At 43.4% G+C, this 21,708-nt stretch overlaps 1 protein-coding gene across 2 annotated transcripts in view; it reads right to left on the bottom strand.

The window, feature by feature from the left end:
• The window catches only part of plxna2 (plexin A2), a 190,152-nt gene that overhangs the window by 53,101 nt on the left and 115,343 nt on the right, over window positions 1–21,708 (bottom strand). For both annotated transcript variants that reach the window (XM_069141700.1, XM_069141698.1), the window contains exons 7-13: window positions 19,313–19,466; window positions 16,245–16,341; window positions 13,808–13,922; window positions 12,448–12,648; window positions 11,610–11,706; window positions 10,594–10,793; window positions 2,906–3,057 (exon numbers count right to left, since the gene is read on the bottom strand). In XM_069141700.1, coding sequence (XP_068997801.1) covers window positions 2,906–3,057; window positions 10,594–10,793; window positions 11,610–11,706; window positions 12,448–12,648; window positions 13,808–13,922; window positions 16,245–16,341; window positions 19,313–19,466 — 1,016 coding nt within the window. The remainder of the gene's footprint in view (window positions 1–2,905; window positions 3,058–10,593; window positions 10,794–11,609; window positions 11,707–12,447; window positions 12,649–13,807; window positions 13,923–16,244; window positions 16,342–19,312; window positions 19,467–21,708) is intronic.

The following is a 21,708-nucleotide window of genomic DNA, read 5'->3' as shown; positions in this document are numbered from 1 at the left end:
CAAGTGGAGACCAGCAGTGACGTCACACGTTTGTTTGTGAACGGCCGTTATGAGTTCGGATTTCGGTCGTTGCCACCTTGCTAGTTCCGAGTGGTTTGGAGCCAGTAGCGACCATATTTGGACGAGTTGGGGGCGGAACAAGTGGTGGATCTGACTCGATCTTATTGGAAATCCGGCGATACTACATCCCGCCCACCGATAGCTCCAACCCGGCTGCCCCACAGGCCTGTCAATCAAACAGACATGCCCCCAAAAACACAGCTTTTTGAAGCTTTTTTTCTAATTAATGATGGGATTATTTTCGGATGGAGTGACTTTAGCTAACAACACCGAGATAACTTATGGAAAAAATTTATTGACTTCAAATTTTATGAGACTAGTTGAATGGGAGTCTACGGAGCTTTTTGGAGCCGACCTCTAGTGGCACCCGGTGGTATTGCGACTTAAGGCACTTCCACATCGGCCTCATTTTTCAGACCCGAAAGCTACGTCCACTTTTATGTACAGTCAATGGTATTAACATAACCAGTAAGGTAGTACAATTGTGCACGCATTTCAGTGTTGTAACATTCGTATTAATAGAATCATAGGACAATCATCATAATTGTTTGAGTTACAGGAATGGTGCAGTGCTGAGCTGCTCTCTTTCCAAGGGCAGAAGTAGGCCAAGGAAAGAATTAGGGTTAAAGGCTCCTCTGAGAGCCATGACTGTGATAGCCTGTGTGTGCGCACGGCTGTGTGTGTGTTCACTCAATGTATGTGTGTCTTATCTGTGTCAGTGCACGGCTATATGTCAAAACTTTCACACAATTTCCTCACTGATATACATTGCAGAGACAATTTCCCACCAACTGAAAGAAAAGCCAATTATTTCTGAGCATAAAAAACCCCAAACCTCTAAAACTATTACTGTAATATTTCCAGGGAGATGTGATGCTTGTAGTACCCAGTAATGAGTTTACAATGGGAACGTTGTACTTCACTTCATATTTATATATTTTATTTCCTCATATTGCATTGATTTTCCACGGTATAATTATCTAACCTATACCAGCTGCATAATGAGTGTTTTTGTGCTTTCTGTATGGCATTGTTAAAAACATTAATAGGATTTTTTTTTTTCTTTTTCATTTCATATAGAAGTGCGTTTCCTCCACCAACAAGGCACAACACCCAAAGGCAGTCCAACCTAATCCTAATCCAAATACGTTGATAGACATTAAGTGTAAATTAAAGCATATGTGTGCAGCCCCGTTTATCTCACGTGAGGCTCGCATCACCTGAGGAGGTTAAACCACCATCAGGCGCCGGGTTTCTAAGTCTACACACGTCTGCCTGTCTAGCCGAGGGGGAGATGGGTTGAGTTGTGCAGCGCGGGCCGCGTTTCATTAGTTCAGGGTGAACGGGACAGGCTTTACCGTGATGTACACACAGCATGGGACAATTAAGGAGGTAAACACAAGTAAACACACACAGCTGTTAGGGGATTGTTGCTGACTAGATGAGCCACAGAGAGAGAGAGAGAGTGCTGGGCGAGTGTGCTGCAGGGGGTAGAACGGCAATCTCAGGACCAGACTGTCTGGACCTGTTCCAGTTTTCATTATCGCAGCGATGGTGGGGGAAAGAAGAAGAAGCTTTTTGTCACGTGACTGTATACAAAAGTGGACGCAGCATCCGGGTCTGAAAGATGAGGCAGATGCGGAAGACCTCCGGCTCCATTGACTCCCGTTCAACTCGTCATACAGTTATTTTAGTGTAGTTAGCTCAAGTCGCTCCTTCTTATTAGTTTTCTGGCTGTCCATCTAAAAATATTCTCGCTAAAACTTTGAAAATCATCTTAAAATAGCCATTCTGTGGGGGAGTGTCTGTTTGATTGACAGGTCTGTGGTGCAGTCAGGTTACAGCTATCGGTGGGCGAGACGTAGTATAGTCTGCTTTCCAATCGGATCAGATCCTCCACTCGCTCGCTCCCCCCCAGCTTATCCAAATATGGTCTCTACCGACTCCAAACTTGCAAATGTCGCCGGTCAAAATCCGAACTCGAGGCTTCATAACGGCCGTTCACAAACCAATTGTTGACGTCGCTGCTGGTTGCCGCTTGGTCGCAATACCATGTTGATGAGTTTGTTAAAACCCAGGCGAGATGCACAGTATTATGGGTGTTAATAACTGATTTAATGCATGTTTACTCGTCTATAGCTTTGTGTTATGAAACCCCAAAATGTTCACTACTGAACAAATATAAAGACACATGACATAAACTTATAAGAATGAATTAACTATTAATTTGTGAAGTAATTGAAGACATTTTTTTTTTTTTAAATTGGTCATTCCCTCTAATAATAACTGAATTTTATTGGTTAGGATTTTTATTATTTCATTATAGACAATATATTTACAGAAACTACATTCAGTTGATTCAGAATACTTCAATATTGTTACTGATCTTGCTAACAGGAGCTGACTGGCTAATTGTGATTGGCTGAACCGTGCGAAGGAAACTACAACACCACATTCACCACACAAGTCCTATATATCTTATTCATTATGAAAATAACATGAATGATAAAACCCTTTACAATATAATATCTTTAATTATTCCACAAACTACCGTTTCAGCTAAATATTTCCGCAATTGGCTTGTGTTAATGTTTATTCCAAAATTATTTATCTGATAATGATTTAATAGTACACAGCTCTCCTATAAAGACAGCTGGCTGGAAAATTGTGTTGTTTACAAAGTGGGATAATTGGCTGATTAAAGAATTATCACGCTGAGATGTGGCAAACCTTTTTCCCAACTGCTTTCAGTTAATTTAAAAGAAGAATTAAGTAAAATCTTCCAAAGAATCAGCAAATGACCAAAAGCAATCATGTTGCTGCGCATCCCGTTTGCGTGACTTACTGCTCGGCGATGATGTAGCCGTCCTCTACGGGGCTGCACCTCACACCCGCCACCTCCACGTTGCCCACCATGTCAGAGAATGCCAGACCCAGGTTTGTGCCGTAGATGGTCACCCGCGTGCCTCCCTCCGGGGGCCCGGCCACCGGGGTCACCTGCAAGGGTTTAAAAAACAGTGAAAGTCAGACATGAAGATATTTCAGTCTTCAGTGATGCGCCTTCTCTTATAGACACGTACATGAATACAGGTTACCGTGGACGCTCAAGGGTAAATATGTTCTTTCGGTCCAGGTGGCTGTAAAAGCAATTAAAAGCGCTCCCCACTCCTACACTCACTGAATGTCAGAACATGCCACGAGTCATTGTGCCAAGAGCATGTACTAAACACAACTGCAGATATTGGCACTTGTTTTTGTAGCTCTTTTTATGGAATATGTAACTACATCCAAACACACACAAGAAAACCATACTTTTTTGTTTTTGTTTTACTTTCTTTTCTTCTACACTATGTCCAATATAAGAAACATCAGAATAATAACAAAAAAAAAGAGTAAGGGGGATTATAAAGATTCTGGACAGCTGCCTGTTTAGAAACTAGTGCTGTTGTCAGAGACGGTGAATCTAACAAGGGGCCATATTAATGCTTAGTGCAGACCACCTACTCATAAAAGGCAATATGGCTGCCCAGCATGACCTTGGCACAGGGTGGCACAGTGCCTTCTGTGCTGCAGAGCCCTGTTGAGGCTCCAACCTGGCCGTCGTCCAGCCCTTTGAACAAGAGAGGAGGAGGAGGAGGAGGAGGAGGAAACAGGAGTGAGAGCAAGGAGACAGGAAAAATAAAATAAAAAAAAAAAGGAAGAAGATAAAGAAAGACCAACAATATTGTTTGGTGGACGGGGAAGTAAAAGGACGTGAGAGAGGGAGAGAGAGAGGAGGGCAGTGGGAAGGAGATGACTGTCACTTTGCTGTGTGGAGCTGCTGCTGCTATGTAAACAATCAATATGCTATTACTGGCCATGCAAGCAGAAGGGGGGGGAAGAAAAAAACCAACAGTCAGTTGTACCCGCTCACTGAGCTGGCAAACCCCTGTAAGAGGTTGCTGTGCACCCTCCCCACCCCACCTCGCCCTCCCTCCTCCCTCCCCCCCAACACCCACTAGGGCATTGCGGCTTCCCTGTGGGACGCAGGCATTGTAATCTAGATTCAGTGGACATTAATTGCTCTGGATGTAAAGTAAGTGTGTCACTGCGCTGCCTGAGGGGTCTGAATACATGAATCTTTTAGCACTGCTTGGGCATGCAGGGTATAGAGGGTGGGGGTGTGGGGTGGGGTGTGTGGGGTGGAGGGGAAACATAATGGCTAAATATATCCATGTCAGGCGATGGCGGCAGCTATTCGAGTAGACTTAGTGATGGTTACATAAGCAATCTGAGGGCCTGAGAAAACAAGAGAGAGGAAAAAGGGAGGGAGAGAAAATGAGTAAAAAAATATAAAGAAATAGAGAGCTTGGAAAAAATAAAGAAATACTTGGGAGGAAGAAAACGGGATGATGAGCAGCAGAGGGGAAAGTGGATGCCACTCCGCTCGGTCCCCCATCAACCCGAGACGGGTGACAGGTGAGCCAGGGGACGGTGACAGGACGGCGGTCCGCTCCATCACGGACGGGCATGCTAAAAGCTTAGGAGACCTCCTCATTCTACCCTCGAGGCTGAAATGGAGCCCTTCCCGTGGTGGACCAAGCACAGGAGGGACAGTCTAATCCATGCATGAAACCCATTTGACTGAGCTCCCCATTGGCACACAGAGCCTCGATTCATCGGGATCATAGAGAAACGGCCACATCAAAGACGCATGCTACCGATGTCTCCGGGCTGCGAGGCGTGAGAGAAGCGCCGCTCTTTGTCTCTGTGTCTGCACTTCTTACACAAACAAAGGAGCTCAAACTATAAAGGATCCTTCTTTTTACATGAGATTTGCCTGTAAACTTGATTCTGATGACCTTTACGGACCAGACGCATCGTACCGAAATCAGATCATCTTTTGAAAGGTGGAGTTCGTCCCTGTGTCTCCCCTCTTCTTTGCATCCCTTTTTTCCTTCTTCTTTTTGCCTCCTGTCTTTCATCATCTCGTCTCCCTCAGGCTAGATGACACATCTTCCTCCTCTAAGCACCAGCTTGCTTGTTTGTCTCCACGCACACAGACTTTCAGGGGAGGAAGAGGAAGAGAAAGCCTCATTGGACATGCATGCACACCCCGCTGCCCTCGCTCCCCCACCCCCTCCACATCTCCCCCTGTTCCCACCCAGTGCTGCTATGCCATGCGCCCTGTGTAATCCTTTTAGCGGCAGTGCTGCTGCCCGCCTGGCATTGTCACACTGTCAATAGAGGGTAATTCCCAGCAAACAGCCAGTCAGCTCGCACGCTGCTCTCCCTGCTCCCACTCGTGCACTCTCTCCAGCATAATCTATCCCCCTCCAGTTTAGGCGATCAAAGTATCGGCCACTTACGACTATTTCCTTAGACATTCCCGAGGATTTAAAAAAACATACAGTAGAAAGACTAAAGAAGGATGGTGTGACCTAAATTTGAAAAGAAAGACGTTTTAATCCACAAGAAAGGAAGTTCTAGAAAAGAAAAGGTTCTCTTTGCAGAAGATAATCTGTTATTTTGGAGCAAAAATGCTAAGTATGGAGACAGAGGGGAGAAATGGCTTTCAGCGGGAACAACCCGGGGTCGTCTGTCAGCGTGGCGTTGACATATTCAGCTGGAGTAATGGTGGGGAAGGATGTGCTGATGCAGCCAAAGCCAAACTAAATGCATTCGCCAGAGAGCAATATGCCGAGCCGGCTGCCTTCGGGCGATGAAAGCCCGGCACGTTGCTGGAACTACAGCAGCTGACCAAGACTATTCAGAAGGAATAATATTTTATCACCTCATCCATCATTAAAATAAACAATACTGTATATCCTTTACTATCATCTTTTAATATTGGACAGCCAACAAAGGTTTTACCTGCTCAATGCCCTGAAGAGACTCTCCTACACCACGCAACAGGAGAGGCATTTCCATTCCTGCCATAGCTGCATATTTTTGGAATTAAACAACCCTTGATACAACGATGAAGCTTGCAGTTCATCTTTTTGTCTTTGGACTCTTTTCAGACGACTAATTCGAGCATGTCACATTTAATTGTGAGTAGCATTTAATGGGCTTGATAAAAAAAAAAAAACCCTGCTGTTCACTTGTTACTCGAAAACAAACTGCATCCTAAATACTTTATGGGCTCTTAAATGTCTCGTAGTCGTCGGCGAGATAGGGGCAGTGATGAAGGGGAGCTTTTAGTGTGTAAAGAGGAGAAAACAAAAAATGAAAAGATCAGATAAAGAGGAGTTTTCATCAGTGGGTGGACTGATACTGTACATTTTAGTGCAAGGTTTGCATGTGTGGGCTGGAGACTTGTTTTAATGTGCAGTATTTTCTATGGAACTGGCAGGTTCAGTGAAGGTAAGTAGGGTAACAGCAGCGAGTTCAGCTGTAGTCTGTTACTGACTGACAACCCACTATCCTTGTGTGTTCAAAATATCAACAATAAGCACTGTGTGAGGGACTGAGAGGAATGCATTTTTTGTTTTGTTTTTCTTTCCTAAGGCTACAGATAGATGTTTATATTTGCTATCATTGGGAGGCAGGGGAGCTCTACTGTAAACCCATATAGAAGCCACGGCCAAAGCCCATCGAGCAGATGCCTTTCATTTGCCCATCCAACTCCCAGCTTCATTTGATGTTGTTCCCCGTGCTGTTAGCGGGGGCTTATATCTCTTCAATATTAATGGCCCATGGTGGGAGGCACCATGGCACTTAATAGAAACATTAATTATTCAAAAGGCCTATCTGTTGGTAGGCACATCTACTAATGTGCTCATATGTATACAAATCAGCTCATGATGGGGGCTTTGGTGCATACAATCAAAACCAAATTTATTAATAAATTCAGCCCACCAGGGGGATGTCTACTTCTTAAAGAAACTGTAATCACTGAGAGACGAGGGGGGGCGGAGGGGGACACAAACCAACGCAGACTTCACCGCCGATGAGGAGGAGAAATAAAAGGTGTGTCTGTGTGTGTCTGAGGTGCGCGCCCATCATGCAGAGTTGGTTTTTCCACCTACAGCCGTAAACACATTCGAGCTCAGATAGTCCACAGGTGCCCCCCCCCCCTTTGTTCTTCCCACAATTTAATTCTTTGTTCTCTCTGTTGACTCACTCAAATCCTCCATACATTCACGATTTCAACGTCATACAGTACATCTCCGGATATAGAATACTGAATCTGCAACACTGATTATGTAAGGCACTCTATACTTTGTATTTTTTCTTTGAAGAACAATTTATAATTATTACATTTGTGTGTGAATCACTTTCATTGGGCGTTTTCCCTTCAGTTTACGAAGTATACTTTGAAATTAGTATGTGTTTTTCTTAATTCCCAACACGGCTTTTGGTATCATCACTGCAACACTACATAACAATCCTGCACGATGGGTTTGTTGCTCATATTTCTAGCTCAGACTACAGGCTCTTGTGGATATCAGGTGGAGATTGCCCCTGAAATATAATGGGTTTCTGATTGATTCCTGACCATAAACACACCTGTAGGTCCTTGCTTTGATTCTCCCAAACTTTGACAAACAAATATTTTATATGTAATCTTTTTATATGTTATATGTACTGTAAGTCTCACAGATAAGACTGATCATTTTAGTAACTTTGTGAGTTCTTTGTGAGCATTTCCATCTAAAACAAGAATTACAGTCAGTTGTATGTCTCTCCACTCAAGTTGTAGTTAACATGTACATCTGTCCAAACCCATATAGATATTGAACTCTCAGTGACCTTGACCTTTGACCTCTAAAATCTAAACAGTTCATTGATGAGCTAAAGTAAACATTTGTGACAAAATAAAAAAAATAAAAAAATAAAAAATCCCTTAAAATATTCCTGAAAAATGGCTTTCAATGGTATTTGTTAATGTAAGGTGACAGTGAGCTCGAACTTTGAGCTTTAAACATTAAAATCGTATCAGGTCATCGTTGGTACTAAGTGAATGTTTTTGCCAAATTTTAACAAATTCTCTCACGGCGTTCTTGATATATTGCTTCCACAAGAACGGGACAGACGGATGAGGGTCACGTGAGGTCACAGTGACTTTGAACTTTGACCATCAAACTCTAATCAGTCCATCATCGAGGCCAAGCGAATAATTGTGCCACATTGGAAGAAATTTCATCCAGGTGTTCCTGAGATATCATGTTTATCAGAATTTTTCAAATTGGGGTCGTAATAAGCTTGACCTTTAAACTTTGCCCACCAAAATCTAAGCAGTACATCCTTGATATCAAGTGAATGTGTTTGCCAAATTTGACCAAATTCCTTTTAGGCGTTTTTAAGATATTGCGTTCATGAGAACGGGACAAATGGACAACCTAAAAACACAATTCCTCCAGCTGAGGAGGCATAAAAACACTTCAAATACTCTTCAGGGTTCTCCTGAATATTTGCAAGTCTCACATTATTTCTAATTCAGTGACAGACTAAGGTATGGGGCTGGTGGTGCCTTTGAAATCACATACCCTGATCATAACACTGATGGGAACAGGGAGATTAACAGGTATGTCGCACTGGGTGGCTACGAGCACGTAGCATAAAACGACAAGCTGAAAGCTTAATGGACCTGATTCACCAGGAAGAGGCAGAGATAGTGACACACAGAAGCACACGGAGAGGAAGAAAAGACGTGGGTGTAGAAGACAGAAAAAGAGAAAGAATGGAGAAGCTGAATACAAAACAAAAAGAAGCAGGGATGAGTTTCTTCTGTTTTTCTGGATTCATTTTCTGCACGAATTAATTAACCACGTCGTTAACTTCAGTTTCAATCGGCTAAGAGTTAGATGCGAGTATGTGGTAGAGTAACGAGGAGCCAAATGAATCGATGTGGCTGAACAGAGGTCTGGTGGGTTAACCACAGCGCACTGGTGTGTTACCAAGCTTAATTAGAAAGCATGTCCCTCCTGACGTGACTCCTCTGTGACAGCAAACACCCAGCGGGCGGGATGAGGATGAAGCCTGAGCCAGCAAAGGCCCACTTATGGAGAACAAATGAGCACTTCCAGGTCGTGACCCTGGTGTTGGTGAGGTGGAGGACATCCAGTGTATTGGGTGAGGTGGTTGCAATGGGAGGGGAAGGAAATAGGCACACAGGAACAGTTGTGTGTTATCTGGATGAATAGCAAGGTATTCAAAATAAATAATTGTTGGGTAGCCACAATCAAAACAACTCGTTATTCAAAGGTATGATTGTGAAGTTCTCATTTTAACATTTGTTTGTCCTAAAATTACTTTCAGAGGACTGGAATAACCTTGTGTGAAGACAAAAGACATTACATTTTAAGAGTTGTCTTGCCTTGTCCTTGTGAAGCATGCACAGATGCCAAAAAGACAGCCCTTTAAAACGGAATATCTCTGGCCCTGTGTGTGTGTGTGTGTGTGTGTGTGTGTGTGTGTGTGTGTGTGTGTGTGTGTGTCCTTACCCTCGGATGAGTACTGAAGGTGAAAAGAACTCTCACATAAACAAATCAACACCTTTCTCTCTCAATTAGAAAAAGAGATTCAGAAAGAAGAAAGAGGAGGTAAAAGGCAGCCTGAAAGAGCCCAAACATTGAAAGATCTGTAGGCTCTGGGCAGGGCCGGCACGCCGGAGAGCCCGTCGAAGGTTTACGCTCATTCTTCCCGAGTCCGGACAAAAAACAGAGCGGAGTAAAATAGCGTGCTTCTCAAGCAGTGGCTCTCAATGCAAATCAGACATTTTACTGTCGAGAGTCTAAGTGGTCTGTTAAGAATTCCGCTATTATCAGTTCAACTTTTGGAAAACAGAACGTGCCAGAATCGAGTGGAATCTGGGTTTACTGCACTTTCGTGATCATGATGTGCTTTGGAGAATACAAAGCAGGTATTTAACAGCATAACTATTGTCACCAAAGGGAATGGCTGATCAAGCTGTTCGAGCTGTGAACTTTTGAATTTAAAGCAGGGGTGCAGTGCTATTTGTATTTAAGATGTAATCTCCGCTCCTACGTTGGCAAGTCAATAATGTGTATTTCTAACGAGAGAATTCTGTAACTTTTTAACGGCTGTTTGAAATTATTGATCTTAAGTGTGGTTGTACGACTTCGGTCACAACACGTTCCTGCAAATGTATTACAATAAAAGCCTTTTTAAGAAATAAGGGGTTTCTGTCCAATAAATGTTTGAAATAACACAGGAAGTGCTGAGTTTGTATAACCATGTTATGCAATAGGTTTTACTGCGCAAATAGCAGGGGATCATAACAAGGCTTCGAGTTGATGTAATTACAACAAATTTGATTTGTTTTTATTGGCTTTCTTGAATCATACTCTTCAGATCTTTAAACTCTCAAAACACGTAAATTAATTTCAATCAGACATTTTATTTCCTCACTTGAAAAAAAAAAGAAAAAGGTGGAGATATGTTTTTACTCTGTGTCAGAGCACCCCGCCCCGGATTTAGTTTCTTCTCATGTGCCTCACGATCTTCTGATTATTGCGTATTGATCGGAGCTGGATCTGCGTGGGTGGGCGGGCAGGAAGGACAGACTGTGGGATTGTGGGTACTGACCTCGGTGATGCGTGGGTTGGTACACTTCACATTCTTGCTGGACAGGTTGAGCCAGCGGGTGGTGTAAGGGTTGATGGGAGGGCAGTGGTGTCGCAGCGTACACCTTCCCTCTCCGCTGCACCAGCCGCACTGGAACTTCCTCTCTGCCTTCAGACACATGCCGCAGCTGTCCCGCTGGGCTGCACACTTGTACAAGTGCACTGTGGGAAAAAAAAAAAGAAAGCAGCACAGTGAACACAGAGTAACTGAGTATTTTCTTTTTTTTTAATTAAAGGAAAATTTACAGGAGGTCTGCTTGTGAGGGAAATATCACTTTTTTTTTTATGTAACAAATATTTTACTATAATGTTTAATTCAACAATATTACTCGAAGCGCCGCGGTCCTGACCGCATCGCTGTTGTGTTAATAATGACGTTAAAGCACACACTCGTGTGTAATAAAGCGATTATATGACATGTTACCATCTGAATGAAATATCAAATCAAAATGTTTTCATATCATGGGGCAATTCGCTCTCAAAATATAAAACTCTGTGTTACTGCGATCTCCGTTTCCATGGCAACACACGGGCTACGACTAACAAATGGGAAACAATCAGTCACGTCAGAAGACTCTTATGTATCGTGTGCAATGTTTACTACTCCAGGAAGTATTCCGACCGACCGAATGTGTCACCTTTAATAGGCCTATAACAGGTAAAAACAACATTATAGTGCATATAATATAAAATCTAATTCCAATTATATATTCCCATTGAGATGGCGGAGTAATATTTGAACACGGTACGATGTCATGCGGATTTGAGCACGTTCCACATGTACAGTCGACCAATCAGATCTCTGGGTCGGAACTACTGTGATTTATATCGTGTATCAGTAAATACACACATCCTGTCTTGACTTCTGTTTTGATAAAAAAAAAAAAAAAGTGTACACAAATGATGAAGAACATTTACATTTGTCAATATTCATCCTTTTTTTGCCAGCACGTTGACAGCAGCATCTTTTGTTTGTACCTTGAATGTTCTCCGGGTTGTCAATAATGAAGTTGCCGTTCCACACCACCGAGAAATCCACTGGCAGCTCGCTGATTTTCATTCCCTCGTACAGATACTGGAGGCCAAGGGTGGCGAGGAAGAGCGGGGATGAAGGTTGGAAAAAAAAAAAATGAAAAAAAGAGACACAAAGAGGAGGATTTCAATGGGACGTTCGGGAATTGAAATCCCCATGAGTCCTTGTATATGCGGCGCCGCGTCCTTCCAATGTTACCGCAAACTTACATCATCTCAACATCTGAGAGCTGACAAAGTGAAAAAAGCGCAAGAAATGGGGACAGCTGGTCCGAAGCTTGAGCTTCCCTTCTGGCCTTTATAGATGTTGTCCTTAACTGCCTCCTATGCCCTTATTTCCAGCCTGACTTTCATTGTGCAAGTGTGTGTGTGTGTGTGTGTGTGTGTGTGTGTGTGTGTGTGTGTGTGTGTGTGTGCGTGTGAGAGAGAGAGAGAGAGGGAGGGGGACAAAGCGAGAGCAAGAGAGTAAAATGTGTATGTTCATGGCTCCTGTGGGAATACTGCAGAAGTCAGTGCGTTCCTGACTGGAGGGCAGAGCCATGCTGCAGTCTTCTCCAGTGTAATTACAAGGCTGGGTCCACTGTATCTCCACTAACTCACTCGCATCCACAACCATAAACACACACACACACACACACACACACACTCGTTTTATACAAACAGTAATATAACCCATGTAATTACTTATTTTGATGTACTTAATGTACAGCGTTTACCAAGTAAATGATACAAATTCACCAGATTATGCGTCGCTTATTCAAATCAACGCGTCAGCCGAACCCACCGAGCTGTTCTGGCACTGCACGCTGGAGCTGTTGAAGCGGAGGGCGGTGACTCGGTGGCTGACCCCCTGGATGTGGAGGACGCACTCGTAGCCCCGCTGGCCAGACTGAGGCTGCGGCAGGTTCTTGGCCTTCAGGGTTATCGGCTTCACCTCCCCCGCTGGGATCAGGATCTCCTCGGAGCGCACCAGTTGGGGACAGTCCTGCAGGGGAACAAACACGGGGAGGAGAGCGGAGAGCACCGCGAGTGTCAACTATACAGGAAAAAAAACCCTGCCACAATTCATGCGAGATTGATAAAAGATAATAAGAAGTGGGAAACACAATAAGTGCGATTGAAGCGGGAAATTAATTCTAAGTTAGATGAAAAGTGACTTCTGTGACACTGGAAGACTCTGAGCTGATATCAGCGAGGTTAAAGAACACATTGTCAAGAGAGAAATTACGAAACTGCTCAGCTGGCAAAAAAAAATAGAAAAGAAATGATATTAGTGCTCGGTGCTTCAAAGTGTTCGGCAGTAATTAGAGGTCAATTCTGTTGGCAATTTAACATTAAAGAAACATTTGCTCGAAGAAAATGGCTTTGGTCTCGGTGGCCTTTAGCTTTTCACATCCTTAAATCTGGAGTCGTCTTCGGTCATAGATATGACATCATACAGCGATCCTATAAAGGCAATCTATTCGAATACAGCTTTATTTTACTGGATGATTCTATCAAAACACCTGCAAGAAAGAAATAGGCTGATATTTAGTCATAAAACTGACACAGAGTAAAAACATATCTTCATCATCTAATTAATGAAGCAAGAAATTAAAAAAAATAAACAAAAAACACTGCAAAAGGTGCCTGTAGCGGTGTTGCTGTGTACTGTCAACACTCAAAGGAGCAGTTAGAAACACACTTCTTTATTCTTTAGTGTAACGGGGTTTAGGTAAGCAAAAACAAACCGTCTCCACAGGCAAATATCTAAGTAGTGTATGTGTGCATAGCCACGGAAACTAACATACACACCACGCGGGCACATTTCAAGCAGTTTGTTTCAAACCTCCCATGATTGACACGGTCGGAGTGATCGCGTGTCATCGTCAGGACACCCGAAGCTCAATAACTCCGGGGATAATAGGCTGTTAATTGCTGCTGCGGAGAACAAGAGCTCTGCATGAGAGGCGCCATTTTTGGAAAACAGAAGAAGCTTAGACGGCTGTCTTTCTGAAGACATGCCCCGAGGCTGACACCGAGCTGGAACACACAGCAAAAGACGCAGGCGGGAGGAAAACTGAGAGAGGACAGAGGGGAAAGATAGGTTGTGTGTGTGTGTGTGTGTGTGTGTGTGTGTGTGTGCGTGTGTGTGTTCCACCCACCTCAGAAGCGTTGACTCGTCCCTCTTGGAAGGAACAGCTGGAGGGGTCGTGGGTACACAAGTTGCGGTATTTGCACCAGTGGCAGCGGAAGGCACTGTTCACACACGACAGACACCTGCACGAACACACACAAAGAAACAAACACACGTGAGTGCGCACGCTGAGTGAGCGAGTGTCAGGGAGGAAAATGTAAAACAGCAGCGGCGTCAAGGAGGGACAGCAGAGTTTGCCAAAGTGTGTGTGTGTGTGGGGGGGGAGGGCATAGGAAATGAGTTTAGATCCCGAGTGGGCACCTGCTGTTGTTGTGCCCTTGCGGTTGGCACAGTAGCTCATAGCTGTAGGGGCCAAGTTCTCTGCATATATTTCCTGCCGCCGTACATCAATACTGCACGTCATGTGTGAACGAATATTATGGAACTCATAACACCGATCAGACGGAGAGAAAAAATAACAGGGCGAGAGACGGAGTGATGAGTATAATGAGGACAAATGAGACACCGGTGCAGCCGTGCTTTGTTGTAATGTACTGACTGTTAGGTGTGTGTGTGTGTGTGTGTGTGTGTGTGTGTGTGTGTGTGTGTGTTTGTGTCACCTTACAGACACTTGTGAAAGTAAACTTAGCTAAAAGTTTGATCATTATTCATATTCAGGATAATTTTTTTGTATCGCTTTCTTAGTGATGAGTTTCTTTTTAGGAACTTTGGCATCTATCCGTCTCAGAGGGTATTTTGGCGATCACGGTGAACATGTGTCAGTGTGTGACATGAAGAGTTCGAAGGTCAGAGGCGCCCGGGTCGTGAATTAGAGATTAAACTATGGGAAGTTTTTAAATCCTGCATTCATATTTAGGCACTGAAAATATCAAATGTACTCATTCCTCTACAAAATTATCCCTGTCTATGTACCATTAATATGCATTATATCACTGGATCATTAGTTCTAAAGCATAAATGTGGAAGCAGCTTTTTAATATGACATATGGAGTGCAGCTTTTCTGAACTATTTATTTTTATTTTTAAGTAGTTTAAATTGATATAAAACAACACATTAAAGCTTACACACTCCTTGCATGTTTTTAAAATTAACTGCAGGCCAAAAAAAAAGTCCAATATTTCCCTCTGAAATATTGTACAGCAGATGTACAAATTAGCAGAAATGTACTCCACCTACACATGCGTGGATAAATTAATGAACGTATGGAGAGACACAAGAACGGAGAAGAAAACAGGAAGTGTAAATGTGAGGCTGCTGTTACTCTCCGCATGTTGCCATAGCAAAGAAAACGCTCACTTTTAATTGATTGCGATGGCATTTACTACACTATGTATTCATGAACAGTTGTTCAGAGAGTGCATCTTAGTCTCGAGTGTCTCCCCTCGTCTCCTTCCTCCCCCTGATATAAGGTGGAGCCGTGCGCACTTGTTTATTGTGAAATATTCATTGCTGCAAAAAGCATGGGAGGTGTCTGCGGCGAGCCCACTAATTCAGAAGAATAGGGCTAATTTACCTACAGGCAAATAGAGAGTACAGTATGTGTGTGTAAGAGGGAGGGAGGGAGGGAGAGAGCTGGAGCTGGCATCAGAGCGCGAGAGGAAGAGCGTATGCCCTTTTCAAGTGGATTCATCTTTCTCCTCTCTGTGTGTTGTGTGCTCCGTGTATAAGTATGTTTGTCATTGCTGATTAACGGAGCCGATGTGAGAGCTGGTAATTGCATTCTGTGCTTCTCAGACAGCAGACAACCACGTAAAGCTGGAAAACCAGAGAGGAGGAGGAGGGAGAGACGCAGAGTAACACCGCCAGCGTTTATCTGGCAGAGGAGACAGCGGCTAAAACATTTTGGTTTTGATGTCGAGGGGGATCGTCAAAGGATAATACGACACGCTATGATTCCTGCACCCCTGCTAGTGTCACCGCTCCGATGGCCTTACATCTGCCGCGCTCAATCCGGTAATACTCTCGACTCGGTGAGGTTCTTTGGATCTCGCACTAACAGAATCTGCCACACTGGAATGAAGCGAGCAATCGCAAAAAAAAAAAAAAAAGGCACGGCAGACACAGAGATCCCCAATCCGAGGGATTCAATGCAACATCACTCAATCAGGGGGCAGACGTGGCATGAAAACGGGCATGAAATCTCCTCTGAAGACCTGTTAGGCGGAGAGCAGAGCGCTTTGTAGCGCCGCATGTTTGAGAAGAGGGCTTCATTAGCCCAACAACCGAGAAACTTCCCGTTATGGAGCGCAGGGAGCAGCCAGCGATCACGTTGCATTAGTTTTTACAGGGGATATTTTTAGGGGACCGGGCCCCGGCTAAGGTTAAGGACAAATTGTAACTAATTCCCAGAGCATTGATTCGGGTTTTTTTTTGGGGCAGCCAGCCTGAGGCTTTGTTTTCGTAAACGAAGAGTAGATGAACGGTCTCAGAGAGCGATACTCACAGTTGGTGGACGCTGCAGTTGTAAAACTTGACCTCTGTGCTGATGAGCATCTGACCGGTCTCCTTGGAGTTGAGCCTTAGCTCGACGCCTGACCAATCTGAACGAGAGGAGACAAGAGATCAGCATTTATTGGACTCTTTCAACACTATATTATACATTGCATTATACAAGCATGTACAGCAACAATCAAACGCGTGCCTTGTCGACCAAAAATACATAGGTAAAAATAAGATTATAACAAGAGAATCATCTAAAACACTTCTCAGACAAGAGGCGATGTTTTTACACGAGTCCTAAACCTATGTTAAATTGAAGTAATCCATTATTTTATACAGTTTAGATTGACCACAGGTTTACATCAGGGAGGACTCATTCCTCCTCTTCATCATCTGTTAGATTGATATCAGTGTATCCCATTAGGCCGACAGCCTTTCCGTGTGTACGTCACTCTTTCTAAAGGGAAGGTTATTAACAATATGTAACACTTGATCTGTTGGTATTTTTCCAAAACATTGCAATCGATTTGTTTTTGTTTTTTTTGGTAGACGCATAGACACATATCTATCAATACTCTTTCGCTTTTGGCATATTTGTGATCTTTTGTCAGTAAATAATTTGTCATAGTTGTGAAGAGCAGATTTAATGAAATCTTATGCTCAATAGTTTTCTCAGTCTGTTTGAATCCTGAGTTCTCGGCACAGAAGTGTATTTAGGAAGCTAGCATTTCTTGTGTGGCACTGTATGTAGGCAACCCCGAGGAGCTTGTGACTATATACAGTATATGTAAATATAATATTCATATTTCAGTCTCATTTAATTAGATGGAAATTTTTTTACCTGCATTTTGTTCTGCACGTGCTCTAATCTCTTCCCACGTGACGACAGACACAATAAATATGCGTGCGTGTGTGTGTTTGTGTATGCGCGTGTGTGTGTGTGTGTGTGTGTGTGTGTGTGTGTGTGTTGTGTACGTGCGTGTGCAGAACAGCCTGAATTTCCGATGACATCCAGTGTGTAGGAGGCTCGACTGACCCCTCCGCGCCCCGTTCTCTCCGCAGCACCTGCTGCGAATCGCCGTTTTTTTTTTTTTTTTTTTTGCAAACGAGTCAGTAACGCGGGCTCATAAAACAGACTTCTACTGCTGCACATTTGTCTCGCAGGATCTGACAAAGTGGTACCGAGGTCCTGTCCGAAACCTCTTCTCGGTTCCTTTTTTTTTCCCGTAAGTTGAAAGGAGTGCCAGCTATTTCCTTTAATGAGACCAGTGTCCTCGCAGCTTTATCCTGACCTCTCCTTCTGCTCCTGCACAGACTTTCATTTTAATTTCTCCTTCATCTTTTATTTTCCATTCTTGTCCACCTTTCATCTCATTAACAGAACCACTCCCCTCCTCCTCCTCCCTTCTTCTTGTCTTTCCTGATTTCCCCTCCAGTCGCTGCTAGTGTACTCTGGATGTTGGGAAGCAACAGATAGAGAGATTTTTCTGGGGGGGGGGGACTGGAGATGGAGCGGGATAGTGGGGAGGTCAGGAGGAAGGTGGCCTCGGGGGGGCGGAATGAACGCGGAGTAAAAAATGGAGGTACGAACAGCTGGATGGGGGAGGGGTGGGGTGTGGGGGATTACAGGGAGGATTGGCTGACATTTACCTGAGGGAGAACATTCATATTAGCGCCTGATGCAGCGCTCCCTGTAGGAGCTCTGGGCAAACAGGGCTGTCATTTACTCACAGGGAGGAGGATTTACCGAACCCTCCAAAACACACATTGATATCTGCACACTGCGCGTGATATATTATTCAGGGTGTTTGGTTTTTGTCACCCTTCAGCCATCTTGGCTCGCAAAGCAAGAGGCCTTTAACGGTCAAACAACAGATGTTAATATTCATAATGATATATAGCATGTATGTTTGCAAACATATGGACGCCAGAGCTACTGTGGTATGTTTATTTTACATACAGTATTTACCGTGCCGGAGGAACGCCTTGAAAGGTCATGAGATTACCATGAATAGTATAATAGAGGTGATTAGCATATCTTTATGTCCAAGATTTTGAATGTATTTTTCGTACATGCAATATGCTGTACCATTTTGTTTTGAAACTTGTATACACAGCTGTTATTTGAAATGTAATGTAGTCCCATTTGTGCGACACGTCTTAAGTGTTGGAATGTATTGTTCTATGTTAAGTCTCTTTTTACGTTAGCGTCGCTATTTATTGCACATAAATGTATGTTTCTATTGAAATAATAATAATAATGTTATGTTAAGTCCAAAGTGCAAAACTTCTATCAAATGCAGCAAAACGTGACCAAGACGAATTTCCCCACGGGGACAATAAGTATCTGGTTTCGTATCGTATCGTAGCTTTGCATAGCATAGCGTGTCATATCGTATGTTACATGTTTGACTTTAAGGTAAAAATTCCTTACTCTAAGTGAACAATCATTATTTCTTAGTTTTTTTTGTTTTTTTGCATATCTTTTTCAGGTAACACTACAGGTAAAACAACACACCGGCTGTCTGTTCTTTAGCTACACAGAGACAGTAATTCACCCGCTCAACTTCCACGTCATTCCCTGTAATCGTCCCCTGTCTGGGCGACCTTGCACGTTAGCCCATCCACCGTCAGCCGAATCAAAGGGCAGTAATTTGTTGTTCTGCAGCTCGAACGGCACGGCAGAGCACCTCAGTCGGATCCTGAATCAGATCTAATGTGGGCCGCTCCGGTGTTTAGCACACGTCACAACGTGGCGGCTGATCCTGAATTAGTGGGCGCTTGTTATATAGACAGCCTCTGGTTTGGATCACTGAAGGAGTTTCAGTGTGTCTGCAGGCGAGCAGCGAGCTCGGTGCAGCACAACGAGGGACAAATCGGTATCCTACAAAGACTGCGTTTGGATGTGTGAGTGATTTCATCTAACCACCTTTATCAGATCAGTGTATTATTGACAAGAAAGGAGAATATATATATATATATATATATATATATTTTTGGAAGCAAACTACTCAACACCTTGCATTAAATGCCGTTCATGGGGTTGTGTATGTGTGTGTTTGCTGTATCTACCTTGGTCTATGGGGATTAACGGGACGTCCTTGGCAGCAGGAGACACGCAGAGGATCTGGTTGCCGTTGACCTGCCCGTCCACCTCTGTCAAGTTGCCAAAGGAGCAGGTGATGCCTGCAGAAAGGTCTGGAACGTCGCTCACCTTCACCAGCAGCTGCACGCGGGATGAAGCACATGGCAAAGTTTTTGATGATAAGGTTTGTTTGAACACAGCCTTTTGGGCACCGATCAAAACGTTCAGGTGTGAAATTTTCCAACAATGATACCTACCGACCTAATACAACAGGCTTATTTGTGATGCATCACATTAGGAAAAAAAAAAAGAAGAGTCCTAATGCACAACGCTAACATTAACAGGTGCATCTTTGGTAAAAAAAAGAAAAAAAAGAAAAAAAAAAAAAAAAAGAAAGAAAAATAAAGAAATAACAGTCTGGGAGGAAATTATGAAATATAACGGTCTGAATGCAGCAGTAAAATAAGCTCCAAACAGAATAAACACACGGCTGTTGGCAAAGCTGTCCATCCACTTTGCCAAGATTTGTTTCTGTGCCTTAAAAAGTGACTTCAAAAGAGGGAAAATAAATGGCTGCAGTTAGATCTTAATCTCCTATTTGTCTGTAGAAGGTATCCAGAGGTAGAGACAGATATTGTGATTCAGTGGTCAATATACTAAGAAGAAGTGGAGAAACTGGGAAAACTAATTCTATTTGTTTTTGCCTCATCCTCTGGAAATTATACAGAGAGACGGAAACCAGAACCACCGGCAAAAAAACAAACAACAACTACACATAAAGACACATACAATTTGCAGTACATGCAATATACGGCGCACATGCAGATGCACGTCGAGGTGTTTGAAGTCGCTCTCTGGAGACCAGTGACACTGGGGCTGGAGCGTTCAGCTGCTCTTCCTATAAATAAATATATTCTGCACGGGGTGTGTGATCTGGCTCTCCAGCCAAGAGAGGCAGTCTGGATAATTATCACCATGGCATTTCACAGCCTTGTTCCATTAGCTGTTATTTTTGGGCCCATACCGTTTGAAGTTTCTCTTTGTTTTATCTGCCTCTCACTAAACACCGCGGGGCTACTGGGACAGGCGAGGCAGCTGAGCAGCTTAACTGTAGGTCTTTCAAGAGATGCTGACTGTCTCAGCAGCCGACTACACTGCCTCCCTCGTTAGCTGGCTTACACTGGTACCTACTGAGAGGAAGGAGGATTTCTTTTCTTCTTCTGCTGAGGACCCCTTGTCTTTGCCTGTTTTTTTTATTTGTTTTTTTTTTACTTTTAGCTTGTTTTTGTGTTGCTTCGCTCCGAGGTGTCAGAGAGTTCCTTGATTACAGCAATCACAGCAATCAATGTCTTTTGTTCGACGCACAATTTTTCCAAGTAACCTCTCACATTAATTAGCTCTCATCGTTCTCAGACACACAGATACAGATAAACATTAAAAATGTTCTCACACATGCAGAGACAACAAGGCCGTCAACAGAAAGTGAGCTTGTCTTCCGAGTGCGAAGCTTTTGCTCTTTTTGCTTCTCCTGCCTTCCCCGATGACGATGATGATGACGATGATGATGATGGTGGTGGTGGTGGTGGGTGTTTTTTTGCAGTTTGGCAGCAAGCGACCTAATTGGTGGCAGATTTTTTTTTTTTTTTTTTTTTTTTGGTGAAGGTAATTTGATTGTTTTCCTTTTGCCTTTCTATCTGTCCCGGTGCCCACATGAAGAGGCTGCGTTGTCATGGAGATGGCTGTCTGCCCCTGTGGAATTTGTGAACTGTGTGAATTTGTGAGTGTGTTGTGAATGATTTAGTGAGATGACCCTGTTGCTGTAATGGCTGATATGGGAGAAGAAGAAACTAAAAAAAACAGAACTGCTAACATGTAATGAACTGCCATTTTACAACAGGTCAAGGTCTGCTTGAGGCGAGCTTGGGGGTGAGAAATCGTGCGGTGCCCGAGTAACTGGCACATTAAGCAAAATGTTTTAATTTTTAACCAACTACATTAAAAGGTCAACTTAACCAAAAATACATGGAAAACTGTGTATTGTCTATTAATCCAGGCTGTCGCTGTGAAATTTGAAGATCTGCTGTAGAGATGACTCTGCAGAGCTTAGTAGCGCTTGGTTTGCTACTCGGATTAAAGTGCTAAGAAATAATTTGAAAATCTGTAACGCAGAAAAACGTCACATCCACCATGCATAAATAGATGTGAGCAGCACAAATTGACATCAAATATCTTTACATCTCTAAATATCTACATCTATAAGTAGATCTCGGTAAATCTGAAATCTCAAACTATAGCAAACCAATCTGAGCACATTGAAAGACGCGGATGAAACGACCCTTTAACACTGAGGGTATTTAAAGCCAAAGTGTGTGTCTGTGCGTGT

Source organism: Embiotoca jacksoni, unplaced genomic scaffold (genome assembly GCF_022577435.1).
Source record: "Embiotoca jacksoni isolate LCO1_2020_lvr unplaced genomic scaffold, fEmbJac1.0.p SCAF_9, whole genome shotgun sequence".
In the NCBI taxonomy this organism is placed as follows: domain Eukaryota; kingdom Metazoa; phylum Chordata; class Actinopteri; family Embiotocidae; genus Embiotoca; species Embiotoca jacksoni.
The sequence above is the reverse complement of the archived record's forward strand: the minus strand, read 5'-3'. Positions and strand labels throughout refer to the sequence as shown.